Raw genomic sequence first — 18,315 nt, 5'->3', positions numbered from 1 at the left:
CTTATCTCAACAAACTCGTTGCTATAATTCCCTTTTCTCAAGTAGGCTGGTCGCAGTCCATATAGGGGTTTAAACGTAACAAACATCTTGAATTTTATGTGGAAGTGAAAACTACAAGTAGTGAGGACAGGTGTGATATGCTCATAGCAGGCTTCCCCACAGAGCAACATTCTACACTGGCTGACGTTTCCAAGGGAAGCCATAGGCACAATGTATTGCAGTAATCCAGCCTTTTGGTGGGAAAGACATAGATGACCGTAGCATAGGCTCTTGGTTAGGCATAGATGGAAAAGACCTCTATCTGAGAATCAAGGAACAGGGGTAGAGCTAGTAAAGCATTGAGACTGCATGAAAACTATTTTGGCAAAGGGCAAACTCCTTCAATAGAGCCAGAAGACACAGGCCCCAGGTCCTTCTCTAGGTGCTTCTTCTTTTCAGCTGCTATCACTTTTGTCCTGTTCAAGCTGAGTTACACCCAATACATTTCAATGGAGTTCTGCCCATTTCCACTGGCAGAGAATTTGGCCCTAAACCTTATTCTAACTGACCAATAACTATATATGTGTGCCATATAGACATTTTATACACATGCACACACTCGAGTTTGTTAATTATTCTTGAATCTAAGAAAGGAAAATTGTTTTGTCTGAGTCAGAGCCATGAGTGACCTAGATGCTCTCTTTCAAGGCCTGAATGCTATAAATTTTGTATTGACTGTCAGCAAAACATAAGCTATCACCACCACTAACATATTTACATGAACATTTAAATGTCTGTATGCTCCAACTCCTAGTGCCAAAGCACCAATTTCAGTAGGGACCATGTTACTTTGAGTTTGTCTCTGTGATTTTGGCTTAGTTATAAATGGGAGAGCCCTGGATAAGGAAAACAATCTTCTTCTTGTCATCTTCTTTCAACCTTCTGTCAACCAACATTTTTCTTCTACGTATTAATACAGGACTTTGTAGTTACATGTGTGTTCTAGGGCAGCAAAATAGTAAGGTCCTTGCAGCTCTTTCCTTGCCCTCAGTCATCCACTGTAGTTTCACCCTACAGGGCAAAATTCTGTGCCAACTCACATAAGCACAGAAATTGGATGATTGGTATAAAGGCAAAGTGATGTAAATTCCAGTGATGTGGAATTCTGTAGTAGTGCAAAAGTTAACTCTACTGAGATGCCTAGTTAGCAGAAAGGGGCTGTAGCAGAAGAAGGGGTCCTGCCAGGCCTTAACCTGAACACGGCCAGGAAGCCATAATCAAGAGCCAATAGTCAACATGGCCAAGGAACAATTTATCATAGAATAAGGGGAATAATTTTTATGGGAGCTCTTTGCGAGAGTATTGTTGGAGCAACATTGTCTCTCTCAATATTCAAGGGCAGACAGGTATGTAGAAGCAATTCTTGAGGGTCATTACGGCTTTTCTTTACCACTTGTAATTAGAAATATCACTCAGAAGAGAAGAGAAAGGAACAGTGAGGGGTCACAAATGTGTCGGCAGCCCACCTGGAAGAAGATATCACTATCTCTGCTCTGCACTTTTTAGGCCTTGTAATAAGGAAACTGATCAAGAGGAAAAAATAACTAATTGCTCCAGAAATTCAAAATACACAAGTGCACAAGTTAATATTTTAAAATTCTGCTGTTGTGCAGCAGGGCTAGATTAAAGCATTTAATCTGTAATAATGCATATGCATCATTTAACAATAGGCAAAGAAACGGGCGAATTCACTAACAAAAAGTTAAGTCTTTAAAATGAACACCGTCAGTTAATCTGTTGTTAAAAAGGCTTGATAATCCGAATATTCAAGAGTAGCAATGAAGAGCTAATATTGTGCTGCCAGTTTAAATCAAATCAGTTTCCTATTTCATTCTTCTCCAGGTTAAAGCCAAGTCAAGAGTATTTTCAGTTATTTCACTCTGACTTTTAAATTGTTGGAAGGGATGCAGCATCATGCTGACACCCAGATACAGTAGTTTCCCCTGGTGTGTAGGTAAGAGTGGTTCAGAACTCTGCTAACAGGCATTGCATCCACTTTAAACTCTGATATGTCTGCTGTGAAGAGAAACAGTGCCTGGGTGAAACCAATTAAAGCTTCTGTCACTGGATTAACAATATAAAAGTGCTTAGTCCTGTCTAGAAGGTCCTGAACCCATCAAAACTCTGGAACATACATTTAAAAAACCTCCAACTAATCTGTAATAGAAACAAAGAAAATGTTCATTGCAGAGTTTTGTATTGCAAGAGTATGTTATGAAAGCTCTTTTTTTAGGAACTAACTAATACTGTTGTACTGGTTGATTTGGTGATGTGGGTGTATATTGGCAGAGGCAGACAAACTTTCCCATTCCAGTTTAAATGTCATTAAAGGAAACAAAAACAAACAGCAATGTAATTAATTGTTGTGTCTCTAAATGCAAATAGTTATGAAATGAGGTGTCTGGATGGCAAATTTTGGCATAAATAGAATAGAAATGCAAATTGTCTGGCTTTTTGCACCCAGCACAATTTATAAGGGGTTGCAAAGGTGGCTTTATACCACTGTCAGTCATGTCACTATTACATACTGGGCCAGTCCCCAGTGTAATATAGAAAGCAGCCTGAGCTCAGAGCCTCAAGGGGCCATTCTAACAGCCTGGGCTCAACAACACAGATGGCCACATGGCCTGACACCCTGCCCCCTGCCGTTGTCCTCTACACGGGGGTCGTGTTTTTAGGTGGAGTTGCACAGGTGTAAATGACAGCAGAATTTGTCCAGTTACATGTATTTGTTTTCAGTGTGCACATGTTTTTTCTTCTTATCATGTTTTGATACATTTTCTATAAATTCTTCAATTTAGGCATCCAGATTTTTTATATGGAGGATGTCCTAAAATTTGCTAACTGTTGCTACCCCAAAACATTGGAAATGAGATCATTTAAACTTATTGTTTTAGATTTGTGTGATGAAGCTGTACTCTGGGCCTGATCTAACTTCCATTGAAGTCAATGGAAAATTGGATTAAGCCTATGTGTAGATTGTGAGATGCTTTGTTGTTTCTTTTTTTTCCGTACTTTTATGGGTTTTGTATTTTTTTTTCCCCCACGACAGTATATTTTGTGCACTAAGATCCACTTAGATCTAGCTCTTTGTGTAATGCAAGTTTAGAGTTACCTCCCAATCACAAAGCTTCACGCTGGTCTAAAATACTCATAGACTTTAAGGTCAGAAGGGACCATCATGATCATCTTAATTAAATGAAGTGTCCTTGTTTCCATAGATGTGGTTACTAAAATATCTGAATTAACATAATGAGCATAATAAATTAATATGATGAGACTAGTGGACTGTAGTTAACTTCTGGGATGTTTAGCAGTGTTTAAATTCCCTTTAAATTACCATTAAAGATGATGTATATTGTATACTGCCATGTAATGCTGTAATTTAGTTGTGTTTTATTTAAAGGAGCTTTTTATTCTCCTCAAATTTATTGTGAGGTGGAATAAATTAGGAAATGTTAAAAAGCAGTATGATGTCCAAGACAAGGAGCTTAGGTGTAAATTTTACATTAAATTATTGCATGCTTTTGCCCTTTTTGAGGATGTAAGTGTGTAAACGTGTGGGGGAGGGTATATGCATACACACACACATCTCTATCTCTCCAGATAGAGAGATGGAGATAGAGATATATATAAAATCATCCATTGTCAAAGGAATGATATGCATGTTTCTCACTGGTATTGAATGGAGATGTTTCTAGCCTCCCAGGTCCTGAACTGGCAATTCAGAACAGTTTGATTGCCTGCTTGATTGTTTGCGAGATAACTGTAAGATTGGCAGTGACAGGGTAATTTACTGAAGATTGCAATGTCAGACTATATCCAAGGGGGCTTGCTGGCATAAAGATGTGATTCTCATGACTGACAGGCCACTGGGAGATTGGTGTGCCAATTTAAAGTTCACGGTGTCGTCAAAAGTGTTCAGCTGCAGCAGCCCATAATCATGCTGCATGATGAGGTCATTATAGACATAACATATGCTCACATATAATAACAGGCATAGCAAAAATGTGCACTGGCTTGAGCAGGTAAATGTAAATTTGTAGACGGGAGTAATTTATATCCTATGTTTTGCTTCTGCTATTTCAGATCTGTTGATAGGATTCTCTTGACTGACAGTCGCCTGAATAAAAGCACTGAGCAAACTAAACAGTAGAGAATTTTAAGTTCGTGGTTGTGAAGGTGTCACAAACCCAGAAAGAGCAGGATGCTGAGGAAGAAAGGCTTAAAGCTTAATAGGAAAACTGTCTTGAGTTATTATCTGAACCCAATGATGTCCTCACATTGATTATATAAAGTGGGTGGTAAATGGACTGCAGGAAAAAAAATTCCCAGCTCCAGGATAGAAGGGGCTCCAAGATGAATGGGGCTCCTAATGTGAACAGGCCGCTGACCTTAAAGAAATCTATATCTCTAACAACAAGGGAGTTCATCTAACTTAAGAAGTTTCCATAGATGCTGAATGAAAACACTGCCAACGTACCTCAGCAGTTTTATTTTTAAATCAGAAGCAGTCATTTTGATTGCAGTTGCCATCACTCAATTCAAGCACTATCCATGGGACATAAGATGCTAATTGCAAAATTCAGAGAGCTCTGAATAGGACCCCTCTACTCCTGATACAGTCAGTCTTTTTGTATATCAAAAATTTGGTAAAAGATAAAAGATTTTGGGATATTCATTCCGTCTTACTATAAGGAAATAAGTATGTGGTCTTAACTCACCCAATGGCATGACTGTGGACTACATTATTCAGTATGTATCCAAGCCATTCATTGCTTCCTACGGTGATGTCCAGATTTCTAATATGAGGGAGAATTTCTGAAATTAAAGTAGTCTACCTGAAATTTTACAGGCTTAAATGTATTCCAAATTGAGTGGCTAGTTTCCATAATTTTACATCAGTAAATAAATGCAACTTTTTCATTTGTTTGCTAAAAGGAAGATAATATTTTAAAACAATTGGACATTAATAGCAAAATTACACTGGAACGCCAATAAAATTACACATTTCAATTACGTTAGTTATACCAAATGAAAAGGGTAATACGTAAAATTATGTTACAATGTATTTTAAATGTAGGGCCAACTTTGACTCAGCAGGCTAATATGCGTGGTTGGGAACTGTCTCCCAGTTGAAGGTTCCATTCTAATTTCTGCTGCTGCTAAACAGATTAGAATTTTCTTAAGGGCAGGTGAGATGGATGACATAGTATAGAGCTTGCTGACTGAACTCAACAACAGTATGATTGAGCCCTTCTTATCCAAGCACATTGTTGCCTAACAGTTCAAATTTGTGGAGGAAGGGGAAGGAGAGAATTGAATGTTTGAAAGGAAGCATCCCAACTGCAGCCCCATCCCCATTTTTTCATAAATTGGCAAAATAGGCAGAGAATATAATTTTTCTTTTAATTGGGTCATGAAAATATTTCCAATTTGCGGTCTCCTCCAAAAAAATAAGTAAAACCCACAGCAGACCCTCCAACAAGCAAAAGTGAAAATCCGGCAACACAAAGGGTCAGTAAAGAATTCCCTGGTCCTCTGTCCTTTGTTCAGACCGATTGTTCTAAGCCGCTATGAGGCCTCAAAGAAGTTGCGTAGCTTCACTGGCCCTGACTCTCCTCTCGCTTACACTAGTGTAGGTAAGCAGTTAACCGAGGAGTGGGCAAACTACAGCCTGTGGGCCGGATTCGGCCCGCCAGCCATTTTAATCTGGCCCTCAAGCTCCTGCTGGGGAGTGGGGTCTGCGGCTTGCTGGCGCTCCAGCTGGGGAGCAGGGTCGGGGGCTGCTCCACGCAGCTCCTGGAAGCCGCAGCATGGCCCCACTCCGGCTCCTATGTGTAGAGGCAGCAGGGGGCTCCACTCTGCACGCTGCCCTGTCCCAAGCGCTGCCCCCGCAACTCCCATTGGCCAGGATCTGCAGCCAATGGTAACTGCAGGGGCAGCACCTGAGGATGGGGCAGCAAATAGGAGCCACCTGGCTGTGGCTCCGCATAGGAGCTGGAGGAGGGACATGGCCATTGCTTCCGGGAGCCGCTTGAGGTAAGCACTGCCCGGAGCCTGCACCCCACAGCCTCTCCCCATACCCAACCCCCCTGTCCCAGCCCTGATCCCCTTCCTACTCTCTGAACCAGGGCCGGCTCCAGGGTTTTGGCTGCCCCAAGCAGCCAAAAAAAAAAAAGCCACGATCGCGATCTGCGGCGGCAATTCGGCGGAAGGTCCTTCGCTCCGAGCAGGAGTAAGGGACCATCCGCCGAATTGCCGCTGAATAGCTGGACCTGCCGCCCCTCTCCAGAGTGGCCGCCCCAAGCACCTCCTTGCCAATCTGGCCCTGCTCCGAACCCCTCGATCCCAGCCCAAATCCCTCATTCCCAGCCCCACCCCAGAGCCTGCACTTTCTGCCAGAGCCCTCACCGCCCCTTTGCACCCTACTCCCCCACCTGGAGCTCCCTCCCGCACCTTGAACACCTCATTTCTGGCCCCACCCCAGAGCCCACATCCACAACCAGAGCCCACACCCCCTCCCGCACCCCAATCCCAATTTTGTGAGTATTCATGGCCAGTCATACAATTTCTTTTCCCAGATGTGGCCCTCAGGCCAAAAATTTGCCCACCCCGAGTTAACCTCATCAAAATCAATGGAGTTGATTGAGAAAAGTATCTCAGCCTCAGCTTTCCCATCTATATAATGAGTACAATGACTTTAACCCCACCTCACTGAGCTGTTGCAAGGATTAAGCAGTTAAAATTTGTCCAGTGCTTTGAAGATGTGCACTAAGTATTATTTGGTAGCACAGTACAGCTGGCTGAACTTTGATGTTCCCCCTTTTCAGATGGCCTCACTGACTGCCTGGATCCAGATTGCTGTCTCCAGTCTACGTGTCAGAATAGCCTGCTGTGCCGTGGTTCACGTGATCCTCTTGACATCATACAACAGAGCCACTCTGGTTCTCCAACTGTGAAGTCATTCTATGATCGAATCAAGCTCTTAGTGGGGAAGGACAGCACTCACATAATTCCAGGAGAAAATCCCTTCAACAGCAGGTAGCAGCCATAAATATTTCATTACATCAGCCTGGATACACTGCATGGAAACATCCCTCCTAGAGATTTTATTCATGTTTTAACGTGAAATGGTGCTTTCAGCAGCTATATCTGTTTCTGTCTCAGGGAACAATCCTACTGTGGGCATTCTGTCACAATTTATTAATATTGCCTTTATTTCATAACATTACACTTTGCGTTCTATCACCCTGGCAGAGTCTAACACTAAGTTCTCTATACTGAGAAGGAGTAGCCTGGAATTTTAACTCATGAGAACTCTAGGATTTACATTGAGGGAGGAAATGGATACTAGTTTTCAATTAACAGGACAGCTGTCTTTTGTGTGGTATGAATAAGACAAATATTGAAACACAACTTTGGAATAATTAAGTAAGATTTTTTTAAAGATAAATTACGGTAAATTAGATATCTTTGTTTTGGTTTATCATTTATTCATTATATAAATCCATTTTACTTTTAGCTGACCCACTATAACACCATCATATCAGATCAGTTTTCCTCTTTCTTTTAAGCTCTGGGCCTGCTCTGCATTATTTCCTAATTCTTTATTTATAAATAATCTAAAAGCCAATTCATCATTCATTTATGTGTGATGCCCCCATAAGATTAAAAAAACTGTTTTCCTATTTACAGATATTATTCAAATGTGTCTGCATTTTAGCCCTTCATAGGGAAACTTTAAGAAATTGATGAATACATTCATTATGTTCATATCTTCCCAGTCAAAGCTGAAGAGGGAGCTGCATCTGGTCTTGTGCCTAATGCACGGCACTGGGTATCCGTGAACTGGATTTTCATTCCTGATTCTTCAATAGACTTCCTGGGTGACCTTGGGCAAGTCATAATGTATCTGTACCTCAGTTTCTTCATCTGTAAAGTAGAGATAATATTTCCTTATGTACCAAACAAAGCATTGTTATATCCATGTGCCGCTCAGATACTACAGCAATGGGTGACATAGAAAACCCTAGCAATTAATAAGTGACCTGTCTGAAAAATGAAAAATATTTCTGTAAATTTAATGTTTGTTGACATTAACTGACCAACTCTGTAAATAAGACTAAAAATTGCCTTTTGCTTTACTGGTGCATAAGGAAAAAAACAGGCCAAGAGCAGAAACAGATCAGCTAATGCACCAAGCTATGCGACGTATCCAGAAGGGATATGGTCAATTCAGTGGCTGAACTGACAAAAGAGCCCAGGTGTTGTGACTCTCAATCCCATGTCTTATCCACTGAGCCATGGTGCCTCATACAAACTGTAAGTGCAGCTATCCTGTCCACAGGCCAAAAGTTAAGTTTAACCAGAACTTCCATTGACATCAGTAGAAATGGCATGACTTCAGTCAGGGTCAGACTTTAAAATATAAAATTGAAATAGGTATTTATCCTTTCTCTTTGCTTTTATGGTTTAGAATATCTAGTTGTATTTTGTTTCACAGTTACACGGTGACACAATCTGACAAATTGGAGGAGGGTTAAAGTTAATGCTAAAAATCTATCCCAAAAGCTTTACCACTTTAACTCTCCTCACACATTGTGTCTCAGTAGTGCAGGAGCCTGTGGTCAGTCTCCCATGTTACAAACTGTACAGCTTGCAAAGTCTAAGCCCAGGAAGTCTGAAATTTCATTCTTGGCTTACCTTCACTATCAATTCATCAATTCAAGTCAGGAAAATTAAATTTGGGCTTGTGTGCATAAATTTTAGTGAAAGGACAAGAGGTTAATAATTATAAAAACAATTCCTACTCAACAATAAAAATTGTAAAAAAAATAAATCACAAGCTAAAAAGTAACCAATGTATTGTTCTCCAAGCTTCTAACTTAGAAATAGCTCAATGTACATTTGTGGATATGGGTTGGGATTTTCAAAAGTGACCAAGGGAGATAGGTGCCCAATTTTGATTGAATTTGGGTGCCTAAGTCAGTGAGGCTATTTTGAAAATCCCAGGCTTGGTTTAAAAATGTTGCTGCAAGTCACCTAAGATTAAATTTTCAAAAGTAAAAATCAATTGGACTTAATTTACTCAGGACCAGATTTTCAAAGGTATTTTGGGACCTTAAGATGATGATAGGCACTTAGTGAGATTTTTAAAAGAAGCTAAACAGATTCGGCATGTAACTCTCATTGATAGTCAATCTGCTTTGGTCTTTTGAAAATCCCACTAGGTGCCTATCTTCATCTTAGAAACCTAAATACCTTTGAAAACCTGCCCCTACAGGCACATCTACATTGGAATAAAAGACCTGAGGTACGGCCGCAGCTAGTCCAGGTCAGCTGACTTGGGTTTGCGGGGTCTGGGCTGCGGGGCTAAAAATTGTTGTGTAGAGATTTGGGCTTGGACTGGAGTACTGAGCTCTGGGGCCCACCCCACTCATGGGGTCCCAAAGCTAGGGCCCCAGCCTGAGCCCAAACATCTACACCACTATTTTACAGCCCCCAAGTCCGAGCCCTGCAAGCATCAGTGAGCTGACCCAGGCCAATCATAGGTATTTAATTGCTGCTTAGTCCCTAAGTGAATAAGTCTCTTTTGAAAATAGGACTTAGGCTCTTAAATCACTTAGGCCTGGATCCACTAAGGGACTTAGGCACTGAGATGCTGAGCATCATGATGCCTATCTTTTAGGTGCCTAGAAAATCACAGGAACAGCACTGCAATCAACAAACCTGAGTTAGGCATGTAGGCCATCAATACAATGAATGGGGAGAGATAGGTGCCTTAGAATGCAATCCACAAAAGCCAGTATGCTAGGCAGCTGTCCACCAAAGATAGCCAATAGGCAATGTGGATGAGAGGGTTGTATGCCAAGCCCTTCCCACTCATGGAGATGGGCATCCAAGTCTGGGCTGCAGGGAGGTGCCAGTCTCTCATAGCAGTCCATGACTGGGAGAAGATAGGTGCTCCTCTGCTTAACTTGCATGTGGAGCATCTTATTGGAGGATGAGGAACAAAAGCTGCCTTATAACCTCTAACCCAATGGTTAGGGTACTCCCCTGGGACGTGGGGCACTCCCAATTCCAGTCCCTCTTCTGCCTGAGGGGGAGAAGGGATTTGAACAGGGATCAGCCACCTCTCAGGTGAGTGACCAAACCACTGACTCTCGAGTCATTCTAACTCTTTCTAACCCAATTAATAAAATAATTAATTGAAGTGGAACAACTTGAATTGGAGAGATTGAGGGAGACCCACCTCAGAATATCCCATAGCCCCCTGGCTAGGGCTCTCAACTGAGAGATTGCCCATCCTTGTTCAAATCCCTTCCCCTCATCAGGCAGAGGCAGGACCTGAACGATTGGTCTCCCACATCCTAGGTGAGGATCCTATAGGTTATCAGAGAGGTCATCCTCCTCCTCCTCCTTTCCCTTAGCTGTTTTGTGTAGATCTAAGCAACCTCTGAGCCCTCCTACCAGATTGCCCCTCACATGCAACTCAGGCAGCTGACTGACTGCCTTCCCCCAGTTGGTGAATCACTCTGAGGCGTAGGCAGAGGAAAGGTGCCTCGTGAGGCAGCAGAGCACATGCCAAGAGGCTCCCAGGGAACTTTTACTGCAAAAACATAGGTGTCGAGTGAGTTTAGGCACCTTTGGCTGTAGGTGGCAGCTGAGCAGGGAGGTTGTGGATTGCAACGGTGCCTGAAAGTGGGGCTTAGGTGTCTGAGTACCTTTGTGGATCTGTGCTTTAGGCACTTTTGAAAATGTTACCCCAGACTGGTATCGCAGATGCCAAATTATGGACAGAAGCAAATGGTTGTGTTCAAGCCTGAAATGCTGAAACTGGGGGTTTAAAGTGCCAACATAGCTTTCAGAGAAATGCTGTCAAGGGGTTAGGCCCCAAATTTTTGCATACATTAAAGCTGTCTTAATTTTTGGAGGGAAGTCCCATGAATTATAATGATCGCTCTCCTCCTGAGCTCTTTGTGCCACTCCACTGCAAAGAAATGGAGGAGAAGAAGGGGGAGGAAATAGGCACTACAATTCTACAAAATATCTTTTGCTCTGCCTGTTGACTCTGCAGGAGCAACTAATAATCAATAACATAATTCCCCAAACGATGCTTACCTCATTGCTCATTCTGGTACACAGACAAAGATGTGGTGGTCTGAAGCTGTTGAACAAAAACGAACCATGTTAATTTGTACTGCATTCACATTTGACTTCTATTATGTGAAAAAAGGAAGAAAATTGTTTGAGGAATATAATTATTTTCATGCTTAAGAGGCAATAGCCCACAAAACAGATTTAAAAAAAATTCAAATGGCATCAATGGAAAATCACTATAATTTACTTGTTAGCTTGTCTTATCTGTGGTATTATTATTATTGCAGGTGAATAATCATAAATAGAAATGAACCTATATCATGCCTTTCTGATATTTTTGTTTGTAAATTTACTGTACATTAAAGGCATGTGTGAAGAATCTGAAGTAACAGACTTGTTAAAAATTACATGTGATGCAAGCTATTTTTCTACAACATTTTAAAAGCATGATTGATATATTTAATAAAATAATCTGAGAAAAAACAGTAATGTGAAGATACTTGGCTTGTTCCAAAGTATTCCCAATTATATGGTCTGCAACATGCATGGATTTCTATTGAGGTCAATATCACGTTACAATACAATGATTTCAAAAATTAATATTTGACCTAGAAAGTCAAGAAATGTTGGTGTGGTAATCATTAAAAAGTAATAGGATTATTTTCATGAACTGGTTATGTTTTTCTGATATCAAGAGAATATTACAATGTGCATGGAATAAAAGAAAAATGAGAACTCGTTTGTTTAATAGCCAGTGGAGTGCACTTAGAAATTCACATTAGAGCATTTTAAACATTTCAAAGTTCATAAAAAGGTCTAAAAATAATCTTTGGTATTGCTAATAAAGATAGATGTGCTCTCAGGTCTGCATCCCTTCAGTAACTGATCTATAAGGAATAACATAAAGCAGTATACCTATCCCAAAATTCAAGTGAATTTTGACAAGTTTTGGCAAAAAGCAGGTCAGTTTAATCCCCTAGTCTTAAAACTGGGACTCAGTCCAAGAACCTTAGGTGTCAAGAATCTGTGTCTGCCAAATTACCTAAAGTCTGTTAAGGCCGCCGAGCAGCTGCAGACCTGCCAGTACGGGGTCAATTCAGAAATGAAGCTTTTCATTATCTGCTTTCTCTGTGTAGCTGCAAATTGAAGCTGGTAGAAAATGTTGAAAATGCTTCATGGTAAAATGAAAAGTTTTCAGTTGGGGCTGAATAGTGAAATCTCTGCTCAGTTTTTACTTATTCCTTTCTCAAAACAAACTCCCAATTGTTTTCCTACTGGCTGAGTGAAAACAAGGTATTGGAAATCAGGATTCAGGGCAAGATGTCAGACACTTACAACTTGGATGAGGTTACATAAAACTTAATTTGGAAAATTATTTGTGAAAACTACAGATATCCCCTCCCCACCTCTGTTCTTTTTGGAGTGATTATAGGAGTTGACTGTGAGAGCTCAGTACCATAGGAAGGGGAAAAAAACTGACAGGGAAGGTAGAATAGCTCTGTACAATTCTAGTGATCTCATAGTCAGACAATATGACAAAGTTCAAAAGTTAGGAGAACATTCTCCAATGGAAAATAAACTGTCAGAAAGCAAACGGACCGCGTTAATTTTTCACTGACACTGGTGTGAATGGTGAGTAGCTCCATTGAAATCAGTGGAATTGTACCAATGTAAAACCAGTGGAACTGAGAGGTAAATCTGACACACAGAGCCAAAGTGGCAAAGATATTTAGACTCCTAAAGATGTAGATAAGCGCCTATTGAGACTCTCTGAAGCACCTAAGGAGATTTGTTAGTTTTGATTTAAATGGGAATTTAGTGCCTAAACTGCTTAGGTGCTTTTGGAAAACCCATAAGGCTCCTATCTGCATGTTTACCCTGTTTCCCCGAAAATAAGACATCCTCCGAAAATAAGGCCTACTTACAGTTTTGCCTCTCGTTGTAATATAAGGCATCCCCCCGATAATAAGACCTCCCCGATAATAAGGCATCCACCGATAATAAGGCATTTTTCATTTCTGAAAAATAAGACATCCCCTGAAAATAAGACCTAGCGCATCTTTGGGAGCAAAAATTAATATAAGACACTGTCTTATTTTCGGGGAAACAGGGTAGGTGCTGAAATACTTTTGAAAATATGGCCCTAAGTGCCAAAGTCTTTTTTGAAAATGGGACCTAGGCTCTTTTGAAAATGGGATGTAGGCATTTAGGCACTTCTGAAAATGTATCCAAAAATCTTTTATTGCGAGAATGACCTTCCAAGCTCTTACTTCAATGAGTCATGTGGCGTTCCTTTTCTATACATCGAAGTGCTACCAGACCTGGAGGAATGGTTCAATAATCACAGCTCACCCACCCACATAAAGACATTCATCTCCATTCAGCAAATATAGGCCTCTCTATATGGATTAACTATGAATTTATTTGAATACATATTGATCTGAGTTGAGTGTGTATGTGTGTGTGTGTATATATATATATATATATATATATATACACACACTCAACTCAGATCAATATGTATTCAAATAAATAAATATATGGGCAATATTCTGAATTGTGTTGGTGTAAATCCAAAGTAAATCGGATTTACACTGAGTAAATGAGATCAGATTAGTGTCCCTAGTCTGTTTATAAACACCACAACCCTTGTTTTCATAGCTAACATTAATTGTGTTTCTTTTTCAGTCTTGTGTCTCTTATAAGAGGCCAAGTAGTGACTACAGATGGGACTCCACTCGTTGGAGTCAATGTGTCATTTGTCAAGTATCCAAAGTACGGCTACACAATCACTCGTCAGGATGGCACGTAAGTGTAGTTATTTCATTCTGCACCTACTTAGTATGTAATATCTGTGCAGATTAACAGATGGTGCTATCTAGTGGAACCATGTGGTATCATGCATAGAATTCCTACTGGGCCAAACAGCTATCAAGTAAACACAAAAGTAATTTTTCACATAGCATTTTGAATACTAACGGAAAGTAAATATGAAAAGGCTGACTTTTGATAATAATGTGTTAGCAGTCAGACTTCCTTTCAAATAAATTGCTCTGTATCTATGAAAACATTTGTGGACTACTGCAATATCCAGCTGAGACCAGAAATATTTCATTTTAAAATGCAAGGCAGGCCAACACACTGTTGGAAAAAAAGTATCATTATAGAACAGAATATTTTGTTAAAAGTTCCCTTCTGCCTCTATCTTTCCTTTTTGAAGATCCACTATCTTTAGAGTTTCTTTAGGGTAGAACATAATCAAAAGATTCTAATTGAATATACTTAGACAATTCCCCGCTGTGCGAAGAACTGCTTTTTTCCCTCTTGTATCATCTGATTTGAAATGCACACCAGTTCAGCTCAAACAAAAATGAAAGTGTCATGGTTTATCTAATTTATTGGACATGGCACTAAAACAAAACATCTATGGTAAATGCATTGTAAATATTTGCAGTTTTATGTGTATCTATAGTCCAAAAAACTTTGAATTGGAATAATTGACATGAATCAACACAGGGGATACGTGAATTTTCATACAGTCCAGCGTATTACTATATTATCACACCAGTGTAATGCTATTGAAATCAATAGCATTACTCTGGTGTAACACTGGAGTAACTCAATTGTGAATCAGGCCCTGTTATGTTATTGTTTTACATTATTCCATGTACTGGTAATTCAGTTCATTGCATTGCCAAGAGACAATATAATACATGAAAAATTAACCATTTTCTAGCTCTCTTGCAAAAAAGATCTGTGAGTATTTTATTTATTGAGGCCAGATTTCCAAGGGCTAATGGGCATGCACATTTACACGTGCAAATCATATTTGGGGTGGGAGTTCAGAGTAAATGTTTAGTGCTTCTTAGAGGTGATGTGTGTGGGGCACATGGAGTAACATGCTCCCTGATTCCTGCCAAGGTTTATATGCCCGGTCCTGAGCCCTGCTGCATACCACTAGAACCTTTAAATTGTGCCCGCTCCCACCCACCCCCATCCCACTATCAACAGTTACGTGTTGTCTCTGGTGCTTCTGAAAGGTGTCAGATCACTGGTCCTGTAGACGAAAATTCTTTATTGAGCCACAGAACAGAAACAGCACAAGTTTCCCATCACTTCTTTACCAGTGCCATACACTAGTGCTGTTCCAGGGGGACAGACCTTGAGAGAAAAGATAATTCAGTATCCAGGGTCAGTAAGCCCTTGCAGTTTCTGCTGAGAATGTTTACGAGGGTGCTGATTAACATCAGATCTGGTGGAGGTGGTAGTGGTTTTCGGAGGTGGACCTTTGTTCCCTTAAGAAATAGACTTGTAAGAGTGACTTCATGTCTTCACTGCACTTTCGTCAGTAAAACTTTTGTTGGTCGGGGTGTGAAAACAACCCCTGATCGACAAAAGTTTTACCGATTAAAAGCACCAATGTAGACAGCGCTTTGTCAGTGGGAGAGCTCTCTCCTGCCGACAAAGAGCAGCTACATTGGATACCATACAGCGGCACTGCTGTAACAGCACTGCTGTGCCGCTGTAAAGTGCCCAGTGTAGACATAGCCTAAGTTACTGCTGATCATGTCTGAATTTCAACCAGCAGCTTAGAAGTTAACAGTTCCACTTCCCATTGTGAATAGCCTGAGCCAGGATGTGTGTTTTAAAGCTTATCGTTAATTTCCATTTGCTGGGAATGCTATCACTGTGGAACTATTCAATCTGGTCACCTCTTATGTTAAGCCCACATTTTCCTAGGTTTGACTTGATTGCAAACGGTGGGGCTTCCCTAACTCTGCACTTTGAGCGAGCCCCATTCATGAGTCAGGAAAGGACGGTATGGCTGCCATGGAATAGCTTCTACGCCATGGATACACTAGTTATGAAAACTGAGGAGAACTCCATTCCCAGCTGCGACTTAAGTGGCTTTGTCCGTCCTGATCCAGTCATCATTTCATCGCCACTTTCAACATTCTTCAGTGATGCTCCTGGGCGGAATCCCATAGTACCAGAAACCCAGGTATGAATTGTGGGAGTGAAAAGAATGTAGAAACAATCACTCACTGTGATAGCCACACATCAGAGATGATGCACCCAATTATCAGAGTTTCACCATCCACTCACTGGACTTCAACTGGGACCCTTGTGTATTGATTCTAACAGATGAGCTAAAAGACAGACTTCTCTAATGAAGCTTGTAGAAGCTGTGCTAGGCTTATCTCACCCAGGCATCTCTCTCGACTACCTTACACTCTCTCCTACTGCCTCTCATTATCACATTGTACATCAAGTCCTGTGTATTTCTAACTATAGCTGAGGCTATTTCAAGAGAATTTTGCAAAAACTTTGTATGTGCAACTAACCACAAGCTGCCTTCTCTTATGCTAGTCAGGGGGATAAACGATAAGGGGTTATTTAATGATCTACACTGGTATTATTATTATTGCTGGTTTATTCCATCTTGGCATCCCTTTTGCTTTATACCAATTGCCAGTGGAAGTCGCAGGTTCGTATAATTGCAGCCTCTTGTGGCCCCTATGTATATAACTAGCAATAAAGGCTGTTGTTTTTATTTACAATTTTTCCAACAGACTGTTTTTAAAATGAAAACATAATAGTGTCACACAATTATTAATCCAGAAATCATAACCTAAACTGTATTACTGCAGCATGGCAAGGATACAAATTTTCAACTGTAGAAAGTTGTTAGTTCTTAAGTAAAGTGCAAACAGATATCTCTTCTAAATAAAGTGTACAGTGACAAGTTTAATATGTCTATTCTATGCATCCGAAGAAGTGGGCTATAGCCCACAAAAGCTTATGCTCTAATAAATTTGTTAGTCTCTAAGGTGCCACAAGTACTCCTGTTCTTTTTATGTCTATTCTGTGTTTCCATCCAGGTTCTTCATGAAGAAATCGAGTTTCCTGGCTCCAACATAAAGCTCTGTTATCTGAGTTCCCGTACTGCTGGATACAAATCTTTGCTCAAGATCACTATGACCCAATCTCTTGTGCCTCTGAATCTAATTAAAGTTCATCTGATGGTAGCAGTGGAAGGGCATCTGTTTCAAAAATCATTCCAGGCATCCCCTAATTTGGCATATACATTTATCTGGGACAAAACTGATGCATATGGTCAGAAGGTTTATGGGTTGTCAGATGCTGTAGGTATGTCATGACATTCAAACTCTAAAACTTTCAAATGATAATGTAGTGCTTATAATGGCTGATTTAGTAAGAATACTGAAATAAGGACTGTTGCAAGAATTTACCTATAGACCAAATACAAACTATGCAAATTCTGCCTTCTTTATTCAGTTTTATCCTAGGATTGAGCCTCATCCACATTTTTAGTAGAAGGAATAATTTGGTCTCCATATATCCTGTTTGGTAAAAAGTGATTCTAACCTTTGGAATGGCATGCATACTCTAATCCACTTGGAATCTAGTGTATATTGTTGTTAGTGCTTGCCTGTATTGTAGTATGCTTACAATTAAAATGGTATTTTCTAGCAGGGGTCATTCCAGCACTTTTATAGCCATTTTTAAATTGCATAGTTAGAGATCTTTATTCTAGCAAGCAACAAAAGAAATGACCTTAAAAACTTTGTAACTTTTATAGTTGTACCTGAAAATGTGAACAATTGATGTAAGGATTTTACAAATGCGCATTAAAGCAATGTGAATCTGGAAAGAAAATCGTATTTTAAAGATCTGCTTGCTCTTGCACTTTCACATTATTCTAAAGACTTGCAGACAATAGCACCTCTTCTCCCAATAATTCACAGATCCCAGGTTAATGTATGTAGTGTATGGGTGTGTATATACATATACATGCCAATACAAGCCTTCTATAATCCCATTTTAAATGAGCTATTATATACCATATGAAAAAAATGCCATTAAATATAATAAATAAATCTGGTGAATATCAGGCTAATTAAAAGTAAAATCCTGTCCTGTCATTTAATAGCAGAATTTTTATTAGATTTTTTTAATGATTTTTCCCTCTCTCCCCTCATCAAACTGGTCACTTCCCAAAGCCAATTATTCAATGAAAAGGTCATCAGGTCCCTACAGAGTAAAAGGGAATCAAGTTTCAAGGTTGAATTAAGTCAAAGATCTGAGTTTAATATTGTGGAATAAAAGAGAGCATAATCACTCCATCTCATAGAAAGTGTTTGGGAACCA

General features: G+C 40.1%; 1 protein-coding gene across 15 annotated transcripts in view; it reads left to right on the top strand.

The window, feature by feature from the left end:
* TENM2 (teneurin transmembrane protein 2) overlaps nt 1–18,315 on the top strand; it is a 1,090,181-nt gene that overhangs the window by 1,028,662 nt on the left and 43,204 nt on the right. For 12 of the 15 annotated variants that reach the window (XM_065554888.1, XM_065554886.1, XM_065554893.1 and 9 more), the window contains 4 exons: nt 6,873–7,083; nt 13,831–13,950; nt 15,868–16,144; nt 17,025–17,292. In XM_065554888.1, the coding sequence (XP_065410960.1) occupies nt 6,873–7,083; nt 13,831–13,950; nt 15,868–16,144; nt 17,025–17,292 (876 nt within the window). The remainder of the gene's footprint in view (nt 1–6,872; nt 7,084–13,830; nt 13,951–15,867; nt 16,145–17,024; nt 17,293–18,315) is intronic. The other 3 variants (XM_065554895.1, XM_065554892.1, XM_065554890.1) reach the window with 1 other exon arrangement.

The sequence above is a fragment of the Chrysemys picta genome, chromosome 8 (assembly GCF_011386835.1).
Source record: "Chrysemys picta bellii isolate R12L10 chromosome 8, ASM1138683v2, whole genome shotgun sequence".
Classification (NCBI taxonomy): domain Eukaryota; kingdom Metazoa; phylum Chordata; order Testudines; family Emydidae; genus Chrysemys; species Chrysemys picta.
The sequence above is the reverse complement of the archived record's forward strand: the minus strand, read 5'-3'. Positions and strand labels throughout refer to the sequence as shown.